This window comes from Bos grunniens, chromosome 13 (genome assembly GCF_055505025.1).
Source record: "Bos grunniens cultivar Pamir isolate PY7600 chromosome 13, Bosgru_T2T1.0, whole genome shotgun sequence".
In the NCBI taxonomy this organism is placed as follows: Eukaryota; Metazoa; Chordata; class Mammalia; order Artiodactyla; family Bovidae; genus Bos; species Bos grunniens.
Window position 1 is genome coordinate 67,564,839 of NC_141177.1, and position 14,283 is coordinate 67,579,121.

A 14,283-nucleotide genomic window follows, 5' to 3' on the forward strand; every position below is an offset into this window, starting at 1 on the left:
TTACCATGCGGACACTTTTGGTGCTGTCCAGACCTGACCCTAAGGAGCCCGCGTCAGGACCAGAGGAGACCTGACGGCTCCAGTCCCTGGAAGCAGCGGGGAGACCACAGGCAGGGCTTAATCTCAAGTTCAACTCTGAACCCACTCCCCAGAACTCCTGATCCTCCACAAGATTCTCACCTAAACTGTCACCAAAAAGGCTGTTTCTGCCCAATGTGAATTCATTACAAGCTACATTTCCACTCTCCTCTCCCACTAAAACAGGCCACAGCAGCTCTGGCGCTCACCCAGGCATTCACGCCCGTCAATCAAGGAAGGACAAGGTATTATCAGGGCCCTCCTGATCAGTGAGATCAGTGCTCGGGAAAGCACAGGTGCTCTCTATCATCTAAACAAATTTCTGAGGGACTCCTCTGGAGGTCCAGGGGTTAAGAATCCGCCCTTCCAATACAGAGGGTGCGGGTTCGGTCCCTGGTCGGGAAGCTAAGATCCCGCAATGCCTTGGGGCCAGACTTCGGTGCTGTTAACTCTTAAGTATGCTGTTTTAGAAGGTCTTGTAGGTCTTCATGGGGTCACAAAGAGTTGGACACAACTAAGTGACTGAACAAGAATGCTGTTTAACAATAAAATCATGCACAAAGTTGAAGATTACCCACAAGACACCCTCTTGGAAACTGTAGCAATGACACCTCCTCAGCCACCTGTGCCCTGAGCAGCTGATTCTCCAAAGACATCTCAAAAAGCAACACATAAACACACAATGTTTATGAACGGAGGTCTCATAAACCCACAGCAAATATTTACAGCTGATTCATAAACCTCTTAAACCCATCCACATTTTGTCAAGGAAACTCTCGACAATCTCTCTTTGCACAAGAACCGGTGGGAGGCATTTCTCATGATGTGATGTAATGCAAACAGACTATGATGAGCTACGACGGAAATGTCACGATTTAAAAGAAAGGAGAGTTTATTAGTGGTGATCCATTTCTAGAATACAGAACGCTGGGTATGTGACCAGAATCATTCCTATTAACTAGAAAAAGAATACTGAACACTTTACTGAGAAGTGGACATGCAGACTTTACAGTGAAAGATGGAATCAACACAGGACTTACCCATCTTTTTTTAAGGGATCAGATCTTGGGTTGTAGACTATTACCATCTGAAATAAGACTAACTTTGCAAGGGGAAAAAAAATTTTTTTTTTTTGGCCATGAAACATGTTGCATCTTAGTTGCCCAACCAAGAACTGAACCTGTGCCCCCTAAATGGAGTCTTAACTAGGCTGCCAATGAAGCCCTTTGCAAGCAAAATATTAAACCTATTTCCAGTACCCAGTCAAGGAACAGAAAACCAGCAGGTTTAGAGTAAATGAAATCTTACAGGGCACCTTCTTGTGTGCTAGATATTTAAGTGGAAAGAGAAAGGAAGAAGACACTCAATCTTCACCATTCTAACTGCTGACAGTCCCTAGGATCACAAGGTTTAGAAAACCGTTCTACTGTTGCAATGAGCCGACTCGTTGGAAAAGACCCTGATGCTGGGAAAGATGGAAGGCAAAAGGAAAAAGGGGTGACAGAGGATGAGAGGGTTGGATGGCCTCACCGACCCAATGGGCGTGAGTTTGAGCAAAACTCCAGGAGATGGTGAAGGACAGGGAAGCCTGACGTGCTGCAGTCCCTGGGGTCACAGAGAGCCACACACGACTTAGCCACCGCACTGTAAGCACCCTGAACAGACACACGTATGGATGACACTCAGCAAGGACTAGCCAACGTCCATCCTAGGTCTGAGTTCACGGCTGCAGGACCACACCCGGGTGGCGGGGAGGACAAAACACAAGGCCCTCAAGGCTGTCTCGGCTTTCCAGACCCCAAGAAGGCCGGAGAGACTTTCCAGAAAAAAAAAAGAAAACACCCCATTCTCCTAGTTAGGAGGCAACAACTGTTCAAAGAGACTTTAAAAGGGGAGGAGGGAGAATATTATTGGGTCACACTGAACTAGTCCCCAGCAGGAAGAGTAAGAGATCTGGAATTTTCTACGAAGAATGTTGATTCCTTTCCTTCCCAAATAGCAGAACCCATGGAACTCTGGTTCAGTCGCAAAGTCGCATCCAACTATTCACATTGGTATACCCCTAATACAAAAAATATATCTATCAAGCCCACATTTCCAGCATAATTCTTTCCCTCAGTGGCTTGCCCTGTCTGAATGTGCAATGCCACTCTATCTGCAGGCTTCATCAGCAAGTTACATTGAGCTGGTCTGAAAAAAGAACGTCAAGGAATCTCCACCAGCACACTGTTCTGCCTGCTTTCATCACTGCAACTGAAGAAATGGAGAGTTCCAGGAATCCGATCCCGACCCAACTTTCTCCTCTGAGCCTCGTACCAGAGCTGCCCAGGCTGTCCGCTGGGGAGGCCTCGGAGCATCCATGGGGCTTATCCTGGAGGTGGCCTCAGGGCCCCCGGGAGGAGGAGGAATTTTACATGGTAACCCTGAATACTCTTTGGAAGCACCGTTGCTGAAGCTGAAGCTCCAATACTTTGGCTACCTGATTCAAAGAGCTGACTCATTAGAAAAGACCCTCATGCTGGAAAAAAACAGAAGGCAAAAGAAGAATGGGACGGCAGAGGATGAGATAGTTGGATAACGTCACTGATTCCACCAACTCAATGGACATGAATTTGAGCAAACTCCAGGAGATAGTGAAGACAGAGGAGCCTGAAGTGCTGCAGTCCCTGGGGCCACAAAGAGTCAGACACGACTTAGGGACTGAACAACAATTTCATTGAGGGGACTCGAGTGTCATGGGCCCCAACTACTACTTGAGCCTTCCTTAAAATGAGGCAAAATGAAAAATAAAAAAGCCGTTTATGAGACACAGAGTCCTCTGTGTGAAGCTGAAGTTTTCATAGCAAAAAGTGGATCATTAAGCAGGAAACTGCAGCAACTGGGAGCAAGCGTGGGGGACCCCCAACTACACAAACACCCAGGAGCAACCACGTTAAGACTCATGGTCTCATTAAAATGCAAAGACACATCTTGTAACTTTTCAGATGGAGGTCAAATCTCCCAGAAGTTAATGGTCATTTTTTAATGAAATCTCCAGAGCAATGTTTATGATTCAGAGCCGAGCTGTCCTTATAAAAGTTGCTGTTATGTAAATATCACAAACCTTTATTTTTTAAAAATTATCTTTTTTAAATAAACTCTTTTTTACGTCAGTAGTTAAAAAAAGATGCATGTGTAAATTCACTGGTTAAATAGAAAATTCAATCAGAGATATCCATTGCTTTGTTTGGGATTTCTTAAAAGGAGAAATATTTTAGCACAAATTCACAGAACCTAAATATCTTTCACATCATGCTCTTTAGGACTTGGTGCTTTTACTGCTGTGCTCCAGGTTCAGGCCCTAACAGGGGAACTAGGATCCCTCAAGCCTCGAGGTACAGCCGGAAAAAAAAAAAAAAGAAGGAAAGAAAGGGTCTTGGGAAGGGGCATCCGAAAACTGGGCAGATCGCCCTGGCCCTCTCTTTCTGGGCACATGGGAGACAATTTTACTCGGTCGCCTCCCTTGCAGCGGCCAAAACCCACGACTAGTTCTGGTCAAGAGATTGGGAGCAAAGGTCTCCTCTGGGCTTGAGTATTTAAACGTTGATTCAAGCCCCTCCAACTGGGCTCACCCCTGTGAGGATAGACCTCGGAGCACCGTGGGGCTCGAGCTTTTAAGCGCTGATTCAAGCCCCTCCAGCCCGGCTCACCCCTGTGAGGACAGACCTCGGAGCACCATGGAGAGATGACAGCCCTAAAGAGGGTATGGGAGGACTTATCGGACAGAGCCTCCACTGGCCCTGCTCAAACGATATGGCCGATTTATAAGCACTTACTGTGTTAAGCTACTGAGGTTTTATTTTCTATTGGAGCACAGTTGATTTGCAATGTTGTGCTCATTTCAGGTGTACAGCAAAGTGACCCAGTTACACATACATACACACACACCCCACACACACATATATATACTTTATCAGATTCTTTTCCGTTATGGTTTATTACAGAATATTGAGTAGAGTACCCTGTGCTATATACAACAGCATGTTGTTGTATCCATTATATATATAGTAGTGTGTATATGTTAATCCTAGCCTCCTAATTTACCCCCTCCCTCTTTCCTCATTAGTAAACTTAAGCTTGTTTTCTATGTCTTTGAGTGCCTTTGTTTTGTAAATAAGTTCAATTTGTACTATTTTTTAATTCCATATATAAGTGATATCATATGATATTTGTCTTTCTCTGACTGCCTTCACTTAGTATGATAACCAGTCTCTGGATTCAAATATGTTGCTGCAAATGGCAGTATTTCATTCTTTTTGTGGCTAAGAGTCCATTCGCATCTAGGTACCACATCTTCTTCATCTATTCATCTGTCGGTGGACACTTAGGCTGCTTTCAAATCTTCACTACTGTCAACAGTGCTGCACCAACAGTGGGGTGCATTTATCTACAGTTTTGTCCAGATATACGCCCAGGATGGGGACTGCTGGATCACAGAGCCATTGAGATTTTGAAGTGGAGAAGGCAATTGCACCCCACTCCAGTACTATTGCCTGGAAAATCCCATGGACGGAGGAGCCTGGTAGGCTGCAGTCCGTGATGTCGCTAAGACTTGGACATGACTGGGCGACTTCACTTTCACTTTTCACTTCCATGCACTGGAGAAGGAAATGGCAACCCACTCCAGTGTTCTTGCCTGGAGAATCCCAGGGACGGGGGAGCCCGGTGGGCTGTTGTCTATGGGGTCGCACAGAGTCGGACACGAAGCGACTTAGCAGCAGCAGCAGTCACCTTATTATAACCTAGCCTGCTCTGTCTAGTATTTTGAACCCAATTTTGCATTAACTTTCAAGCTGCCATATGCTTATAAATATCCCTGAAGATCTCAGAACAAGCAGTATGTAAACCCTCAGAATACTGCCCCAATGTTTTCTAAACATTCTCGGGAAAATACCGGTCAAGACCTCAAAGGGCCAAACTCGTATAGGAAACAAACTCCCACCTGAATCAAGATCTCCATTACGATCTGCGGAGCTCTGATGTTTTTCCAAGGGTGAGGATGAAGGGTCCTGCATACTGGAAATTGACACACTGCCCTCCATTCTTAACGGCTGAGATCAAGGTCTTCTCTTAATTCATCCTGTAGGAAGAGTTACCTAAGGGAAACCAGCAACAGCAAAGTCAGAGCACTGTAATCGTAACCACGAATTTCTGAACTCTCCAAAACTAATGCTACCCCATCAAAGCTCCACCATTTCATTACAACATGCAGGGTATGACGTCATGTTAGCAACAAAAAATACCAGGACTGAAGACTAAAGAGCACATACCCGCACAAGGTCAACAACAAGGTCACAGCACAGCAAAAGCACCCATTTTCTCCAGGTCATCACCACCAGTAAGATGGACACATTTTTCATCAATCAACAGAATTGCCATTCAATCAACAAAATTGCCATTTCAACCCCCAAATCTACCTTGGCAGCATTAGTAAGACACTCCGCGATCCACCTTCTCCCTCCTTCTCAGGAGGAACCGCACCCACCTCCCATCCCCTGCCCCGGCCTCAGCATCCCCACACACAGGGAAGGTAACTGGTATCTCACAAGTGATTTGTTACCAAAACCAGATAAAGCATCACTGCATGCCAATAACGTGCTTTCTGACCAACTGCACTTTTCCTGTAATAAGATGGCGATTCCACACTTGCATTCTGATAGAACTGGTAGGAAAACAGGCAAAATTACAGCCGATTCTCACAGAATCCTACAATCTGGTTTGTGTACTTCACAGCCAGTGAAATACTCAGGTGCTATTATTACGAAGAGTCAGCCAGTGAGGGCTGATTTGCCAAAATAGGGACCCGATCCTTGCACTTCACTCTGCAGGCAAAAGTGGGCACTGCAGGGGAAGCGAAACGATCAGGTTTGTTTCAGAAAAATCATTAGAGCAGCTGCATGCCAGACAGATGGACAGACAGGGAGAGACTGAATGGAAACAGACAGAAAACAAGAACATGCTGAGTGACAGGGCATCATCACCTGATACAGAAAAAACGGAGAAATTACTTCCTAGTACTTTGTACCTCTTAAGCCCCTCCCCCTAACTTGCCCCTCCCCCACCCCCTCTCCCCACTGATAACCACTAGTTTGTTCTCTATGTCTGTGAGTCTGCTCCTGTTTTATTACATGCCTCTGTTATATTTTTTAGATTCCATATATGTGATAACATACAGTATTTGTCGTCCTCTGTCTGACATATTTCCCTAAGCATAATACCTTCCAGGTGCATCCATGTTGCTCAAATGGCAAATTTTTCATTCTTTTTCATGGCTGAGTAATATTCCTTTTATACCTATTTAAATCTGGAGAAGAATATGGCAACCCACTCCAGTATTCTTGCCTGGAGAATCTCACGGACAGAGAAGCCTGGCAGGCTTGGGGTCACGAAGAGTCGGACGTGACTTAGCAACTGAGCACGCGTACCTATTTAAAAGCCGTATGTGATTAGCAGCTGCCATACTGAACGCCCAGACCACTGCCTAGGTAAGCAGAAGTTTATGATATTTGAGTTTGGAATATGCCCTAAATCAGCACCAATTCTTGCCTCTCTTAGTAGTTTTAATATATAGCAAGCTAGTTAAAAGAACATAGGAATCTTAAAACCTAAAGAACTTCAAAAGCAGACTGAACAGTTTCTCCATAATATTCCAAAATTTTTCATTGCAATCTTCTTAAAGTAGTAGGTTTTTAGTGAATGTGCTGTTTTTATACCAAAACAATTCCAAAAGAGAAGCAATCTTCACAGCTAAGTTATGCCACTAAGATTACAGCTTCCTTCATTCATCTGCAAATTAAAAGAAAATCATTCCACCTCAGAACTGTAATCAGGCACAGTTTTTCTGCAAGGAAAAGTCTATGAACCTAACTACTAGTAAATTAGTCAAATATCAGTAGCTTCTATGCCCTTAACAAAGGAGGAAAAAGTCTGCTCAAGTTTTTAAGATTCCTATTGATTCAACTCTGTCTGCGTCTAACTACATGCTGTAAAAAGGTAATCAGCGACTGTAAAGTAAGTTCAATTTTAATGAACCAGACCCATCATTTTAAATAGAAGTCAAGAGCAACAACATTTATACCAAAAATTCACACTGATCTGTAAGGACAAGTAACAAGTCTTTGTCTACTCAGGCAGCTGCAAGATTTATTTATTTTGGTAAATGACATGTCACCATTTGCTTTTTCGCAATGCAATGTTTACTTTTTTCCTTTCCATAAAAGGTAACCTTTCCACTTTCTGCAGAAGTCTTGCAAAATAAAATTAAAAACGGACAAATTAAAATCACTTGTAATTCTAACACCCAGGGACAATCTCTTTTGTATTTATATTGTCTCCTCCTGATACTTCTCTGTGGGTTTTTTTTGCATATAGAATTTAGAATTTTAATTCATTTCCATTTAATATCACCTAGAAAGCATTTCCCCCACATCATTAAACTTCTCTGAAAACATGACTTAAAACAATTGTATGATTTGTATTACAATATGAATAGGTTATTTATTTGCCATCCCTCTCCTACTGCTGGCCATTATTCTGATTTTTTTATTTTTCATTATTATGGGCATCGTAATTTGCAATTCTCCCATGACACCTCAGCTCTTTCCCACATTTGAACTTTGTTGGTATTTTTAATGGATTTTTAAGAGCCCTGCGTATCTTATCCCGCAAAACCCTTGCAGACATTTTCCCTTAATTCTCCCCTTAGCGATACCTTCTGACACATGTATGGAACATGCTGTCTTTTTCAACTTAGTCTGATCCACCGATTCACTTTATGTCTTCTAAAAATTATATTCATAAAATGTCCTCCCCAACTGTAAGATACCAGAAGCCTAACTTTCCTGGGTTTCAAGTTTCACATTTAGTTTTTTAACATATTTCCCCATATGTTTATGTTCAAATATTTTGTGAAGTGCAGCTATGAACTGACCATCCCCTGCAGTTAATAATCCATTCCTACCCCACTGGGTTTTTAACAACCTGTCTTTATCATCTATTAAATTCTTACACATACAAGGCTATGGTTCTGTGCACCAACTTTCCTTTAATTATGAGTCAGCAAAATAGGAACTATGACTCCTACTCACACATCCTCCACTTAGGTCAGCGATCACTGAACTTGGGGCCGTTAAGGCAGGTTTATACAGGGGTGACATACAGGGTGCTGCACGGCTGGGAACCCAGACTCGCGACCTGATCATCACAAGCCACTCTGGACAGAAAGTGCCAGAACCTGCTCACAGGGAGGAATGACTGTGCACCAGAGACCCCCTCCCCCACCAAATCTTCATTTTCTGCTTTGTCTGCAGGGAGGAGGAACTGGTTACCCAAAATAAACATTTATGGACCATTCTAAAAGTTGGATGTGGTCATTCTGGCCAGTGAGAAGTTTGCCGAGTGAATGAACTCAGCCCGCCTTCTCCACCCAAGGCTGTGACCTTCTGGTTCTGCTGTCAGCTACAGATGACTACTTCAGAGGGAAACCAGCTGCGTGGTTTCCACCCCTCCATCTGAGGGTTCCAATACACAGCCAATCCCAATAAATACACCCGAAAAGGACTGTGCTCCTTAGTGACACGCTTGTAATGAAGATGACTGGGTGGTCCTCTAGAATTCAGCGTGTGTGCTGTTTTTATCTCAAAGCCTATCAATAAGGCCCAAAATGGGGGCGGGGGGGGGGGGTAGGCAGGGGCTTCCCTAGTGACTCTGGTAAAACATCTACCTGCCAATGCAGGAGACACAGGTTTGATCCCTGATCCGAGAAGATACCACATGCTTCGGAGCATCTAAGTCCGTGCGCCACAACTATTGAGCCTGTGCTCCAGAGCCCAGGAGCCACAGCTACTGAGCCCGTGTGCTAAAAATACTGAAGTCTGTGCTCTGCAACGAGAGAAGCCCAAGCACCACAGCTAAATAGTAGCCCCCTCACAGAGAAAAAGCCCACGTGCAGCAGTGAAGACCCAGCACAGTCAAAAGTAACTAACTAAATAAATTTCTTAAAAAAAAAAAAAAATGTCAAATGCTGTCTCTGCTTTCTCCACCCTCACTCCGGCTCCACAGCCAAAAAAAAAAAATCTCAGTTTGGTTTGTTGTTACTATTCAGTCGCTAAATTGTATCTGACTCTCTCCAATCCCTTGGACTATAGCCCTCCAGGCTTCTTCCTCTGTCCATGGAATTTCCCAGGCAAAAATACTAGAGTGGGTTGCCATTTCCTACTCCTGAGGATCTTCCCAACCCAAGGATCAAATCTTTGTCTCCTGCACTGGCAGGCGGATTCTTTACCACTGAGCGATCAAGGAAGCCCAAATGAAGCTTTCCCAATGGTTCAGTGGATAAAGAATCCACCTGCCAATGCAGGAGACACAAGTTCAATCTCTGGATCAAGACAATGAGAAGGAAACGGCAATCCACTCCAGTATTCTTGCCTGGGAAATCCCATGGACAGAGGACCCTGGTGGGTTACAGTCCATGAAGTCACAAGTTGTCGGACATGATTGAGCGACTTAGCATTAAAAATCATTCTTACCTGTATTCATCAAAAGGCAAAGTTCAAAAACATACCACTCCGAAGGCCTCACTCCAGTGAGCGTTATTATAACAGCAATAAAAGAAATGTTGCATCTCTTTTAAAGTTACCCAATTATCTAGCCCTTTCAAAGGGATCCACTTAAAGTAGTTCAAGAAACGGGCAATTTTACTACCTATTAACATGCTTACCATTTCAAGCTCGTCATTCTGAAACAGGGAAATGGTTGGCAGCTGTTTTTTATGTGACTCCAAAGAGAGACTCTTCTCCAGGTTGAAAATTAAAGGCGAAGGCCTAAACGGATAGCTTATGAAATTCCAGACAGGCTCTGGCTGCCCATGTTAGTCTAGCATATCTAAATCAGAGAAAACGGCCTCATTTCACACTCCAGGAATTTCCTAATGAGCACAGGACACCTCATCCTGTGCTCATCCAAGACCTTCCCAAACATTTCCATCAAAATGGAAAATCTCAGAGCATTCTGAAGGAGGCACAAAGTTGTGACCCAAACTTCATCTCTGAAACGATCACTGCGTCCACCTTCCGAAGAAGCAACGTGCAAATACGAGCCTGAGATCACGGGTGTTATCTGCAAGAACCACATTTATAAATGGCTCTGAAGATGAAAAAAGGTGTTAAGTATCCAGGCACCTATCAAGGAAGGCTCCCTTCTGTTTACACCCATCCTGTCACCTGGATCCCTCTACTAACCATGCGTGACTAAGCCCATCTCCGCCATGCTCACCAGCCAACACTCTGTTTCTCCAAGAAGAGGCAGGCCTTCCGATTCGGTCATCCCGGGAGATGACCGGATTCCTTGGGACAGAAGATCTCATGAAATCGGCGATGTGCTCCAGAGCTTGGTTTACACCTTGATTAGGACCTCAACCTCCTGGCCATTTTGCAACCAGTTTGCATCCAGTTCACTCTAAATCTGACACAAACGGCTGCCCCAGCATAAGAAATGCTAACTTCTCACATCCCAATTCATACCTCTGTCCCAAGAAATTAGATCTACAGAGGGTAAGAGGTGGTCAAAGAATACACAGCAAAGCCAGTGGCAGCCAATGATCCCCACGACAGCAAACTGCGTCGTCTTTTTTTTTAAGAAGTTTTTAAGCTGGGGGATAGCTGTTTTACAAGTAGCGTTAGTTTCTGCTGTACAAGAAAGTGAATCAGCTATCCTCCCCTCCTTCTGGAGCATCTGTCCTGTCTCCCGCCGTCCCACCCCTCTAGGTCATCCCAGAGCACCAAACGGAGCTCCCTATGCTACACAGTAGCTTCCCACTAGCCGGCTATTCTACAACACAGGAGCATATGTACGTCAATGCTGTTCTCTCAATTCATCCCACCTTCTTCTTCCCCCCACCTTCCAGGTCCATTCTCGATGTCTGCCCCTCTATTCTTGCCTTACAAATAGCTTCATCAGTACTGTTTTTCCAGATTCCTCATACATATGTTAATATACAATATTTGTTTTCCTCTTACATCACTCTAACCTAGAATCTGTCACACAGAGCATAGCCAATCGTGTCTTCTGATTCACAGTCTTAACTGTCACCTCTTAATCTCCCATCCCAATCAAACAGCAAGTGTATTACTCCAGATAGAGCTAAATCAGTCACTCAAGAGAGCGTGGACAAAATGAGAAAGCTAACAGCCCTCCACGTTACTTGCTTGAGAGAAAAGAAAACCCAATCAAATCACAGACTAGCTGTGCCACCATCCTGGAAGTTCATTTATTTGTTAACTATTTCCCTTATAACTATTTATGTACAATGAATTCTCTACTTATTTCCTATCAAGATAGACTAGGCCTTGAAAGATGCAATTAAATCGACTTTACAAATGGTCTTTGCATCAAGGTAGCTATCCAGGGCTTGTCACACCAGAAACTGACTTCCAAGCCACAAAGGTGAACACCATCCTTATGTCAGCATACAACGGACAAGAAATACTTGACACGGAAGAGGTTGGCTGTAAGGCCTTATCAAAGCATGACGTTCAGAATTAACAGACATTCCGTGCTAGTATCTTGGACAAACTGCAAATATAGGATTTCCCTGTCATCCCCAAATATTAAGAGCGATGAATTAGAGCACCATCCTGAGGCTGCAACAAAGTTACCATGCTCCTGCTCAGTCTCTGTGCAACCCCATGGACCACAGCCCACCAGGCTCCTCTGTCCAGGGATTTTTCCCAGGCAAGAAATCCCTGAGGAGAGGCCTGCCATTTCCTCCTCCAGGGGATCTTACCAATCCAGAAATCAAACCCATGTCTCTTAAGTCTCCTGCATTAGCAGGTGGATTCTTTATCACTGAGCCACCTGGGAAGCCCCGTAACAAAGCTAAGTAACCTCACATTCTACAGGAGACGTGCATCCCACATCACACACCTGTGCACAGGAGTCAGTTAGGGAAATGAGCCTGTGCATTGTACGTACAGTCATTAGAACTCAAGAAGTACACCCGACAGGGTCCCCTTCAGTGAGCACTCGCGCGTACAGTCACTTCAGTCATGCCTGACTCTTTGTGACCCCGTGGACCGTAGCCCAGAGGGCTCCTCTGTCCATGGGATCCTCCAGGCAAGAACACTGGAGTGGGTTGCCACGCCCTCTTCCAGGGGATCTTCCTGACCCAGGGATTGCAGCCACGTCTCTTAAGTCTCCTGCATTGGCAAGAGGATTCTTTATCACTAGACCACCTGGGAGACCTGCTGTAAGCGTCTAATCATCGGTACCTAATTTTCTGAGGGGGTTTTCTGAATGGATGACTTCGAGGAGGACAGATGCACAGCAGTAGTACTTCAACTGATTTGGATTCTGCGAGCCCATCCCTGAAGGATGTGACCCCAGTCTGCTGAGCTCTGGGGATCCACTTGAAGAGCATTTCAGGTTTTGACTTTAAGCCACAGATATGTATCTATAAAATTAGGCACCAATCAAATGGCATGAGAGGTATGATCTGAATGCAGAAAGGAAATTTACTAGAAACAAGTGTTCCCATCTCAGGGATCAAACCCAGGTATCCTTCACTGCAGGCAGATTCTTTACCGTCTCAGTCACCAGGGAAGCTCCAGAGGAATAAGAGAATAAATAATAAGACAATAATAAGTTGGGCCCCATCCAACTGCCAAGTCAATAAAAACACCCTAATTTACTTTAGTTATAAAGAACTTGGGAAATGTAACCAATCCTGTGAAGAGCTGGTTTAACCCTGCAGTGTAACCATCACTTAGCAGAATGTACTCTGGGCCTTTTTAACCACAACAAGCAAGTTTTCATCTGTAAAACACAGGGACTGTTCTAGAGGTCTCCAAAAGTCTCTCAGCCCGCTCAAACATTTCAGAAGATCTGGATTTTCCTGAACCTTCCTGGGCTGCCGTCTATGGGGTCATACAGAGTCGGACACGACTGACGTGACTTAGCAGCAGCAGGGCACTAGAGCCTGCAAGGTGCAACTCAGACTTAGCACAGACGAGTAAATAAGCATCTATTTAAATGACCTTTCACCTGAGGCTCTGTAGGAACTTGCACTTGGCATTTCAAACGCTCATGCTGCTGCTGCTGCTAAGTCGCTTCAGTCGTGTCGGACTCTGTGCGACCCCATAGACGGCAGCCCACCAGGCTCCCCCGTCCCTGGGATTCTCCAGGCAAGAACACTGGAGTGGGTTGCCATTTCCTTCTCCAATGCATGAAAGTGAAAAGTGAAAGGGAAGTCATTCAGTCGTGTCTGACTCTTCGAAACCCCATGGACTACAGCGCACCAGGCTCCGTCCATGGGAGTTTCCAGGCAAGAGTACTGGAGTGGGGTGCCACTGCCTTCTCCCAAATGCTCATACTGTACCTTAAAATAATGAAGTTCCTATCACTTTTGACTAAAATGGAAAAAAAAAAATACCACAGCTTGCCAGTTGAGGAGAAAGTACACTTAAAAACCATCTTTCCTTGGGCCAATAAAACTACAGGGGGAAAAAAAAAAACCAGGATAAAAGTTTTCCCACCGTCCCCTACCTCTGTGGCTCTAAACCCCTCTTTATAATCACAACCATTGGCACTATTTGCCCAACACTAGAGTTCACCAAATATAAGGCATCAACCAAAATGCGTCACTCTGGTTTTTTAAGAAAATCAAAAAGAATAAAACCGAAAGCACAATCGATTCTTTCTTTATTTTTTTTTTTCGATTTTTTTTTTTTTCGATTCTTTCTTTAAATCAATGTCTAAGACATCCATCTTATCACAAGAATATAAACCTACAGGACGAGAGAGTAAAACTTTTTGAATAGTGAATATCATAGGTAACAGGAAGGACCCTGACTGTTGATGTATTAGCATGCGAAGTATTAGCATGTTTTAAAATTCTCTATGAGGGACTTCCCTGATAATCCAGTGGTTCACACTCTGAGATTCCACTGCAGGGGGGTGGGGGTTCAAGTCCCGGTAGGGGCACTAAGATCCTGAATGCCATGCGGCACAGCCAAAATTATAACTAAAATTTTCTATGGGCTAATGAGATAGGGAGTGAAGGGTGGTACCTTTCAATCAGAACACCACTGGGCTGATCATTCAAAACCAAACCCCAAGAATTTTATTTGGTAATGCTTCCCTGGTGGTCCAGACAGTAAAGAATCCGCCTGC

At 44.3% G+C, this 14,283-nt stretch overlaps 1 protein-coding gene across 6 annotated transcripts in view; it reads right to left on the bottom strand.

Moving 5' to 3' along the window:
• SFMBT2 (Scm like with four mbt domains 2) overlaps window positions 1–14,283 on the bottom strand; it is a 178,145-nt gene that overhangs the window by 156,779 nt on the left and 7,083 nt on the right. For all 6 annotated transcript variants that reach the window (XM_086334810.1, XM_086334812.1, XM_086334807.1 and 3 more), the window contains exon 2: window positions 5,060–5,213. In XM_086334810.1, the coding sequence (XP_086190936.1) occupies window positions 5,060–5,159 (100 nt within the window). In that variant the 5' untranslated portion in view covers window positions 5,160–5,213. The remainder of the gene's footprint in view (window positions 1–5,059; window positions 5,214–14,283) is intronic.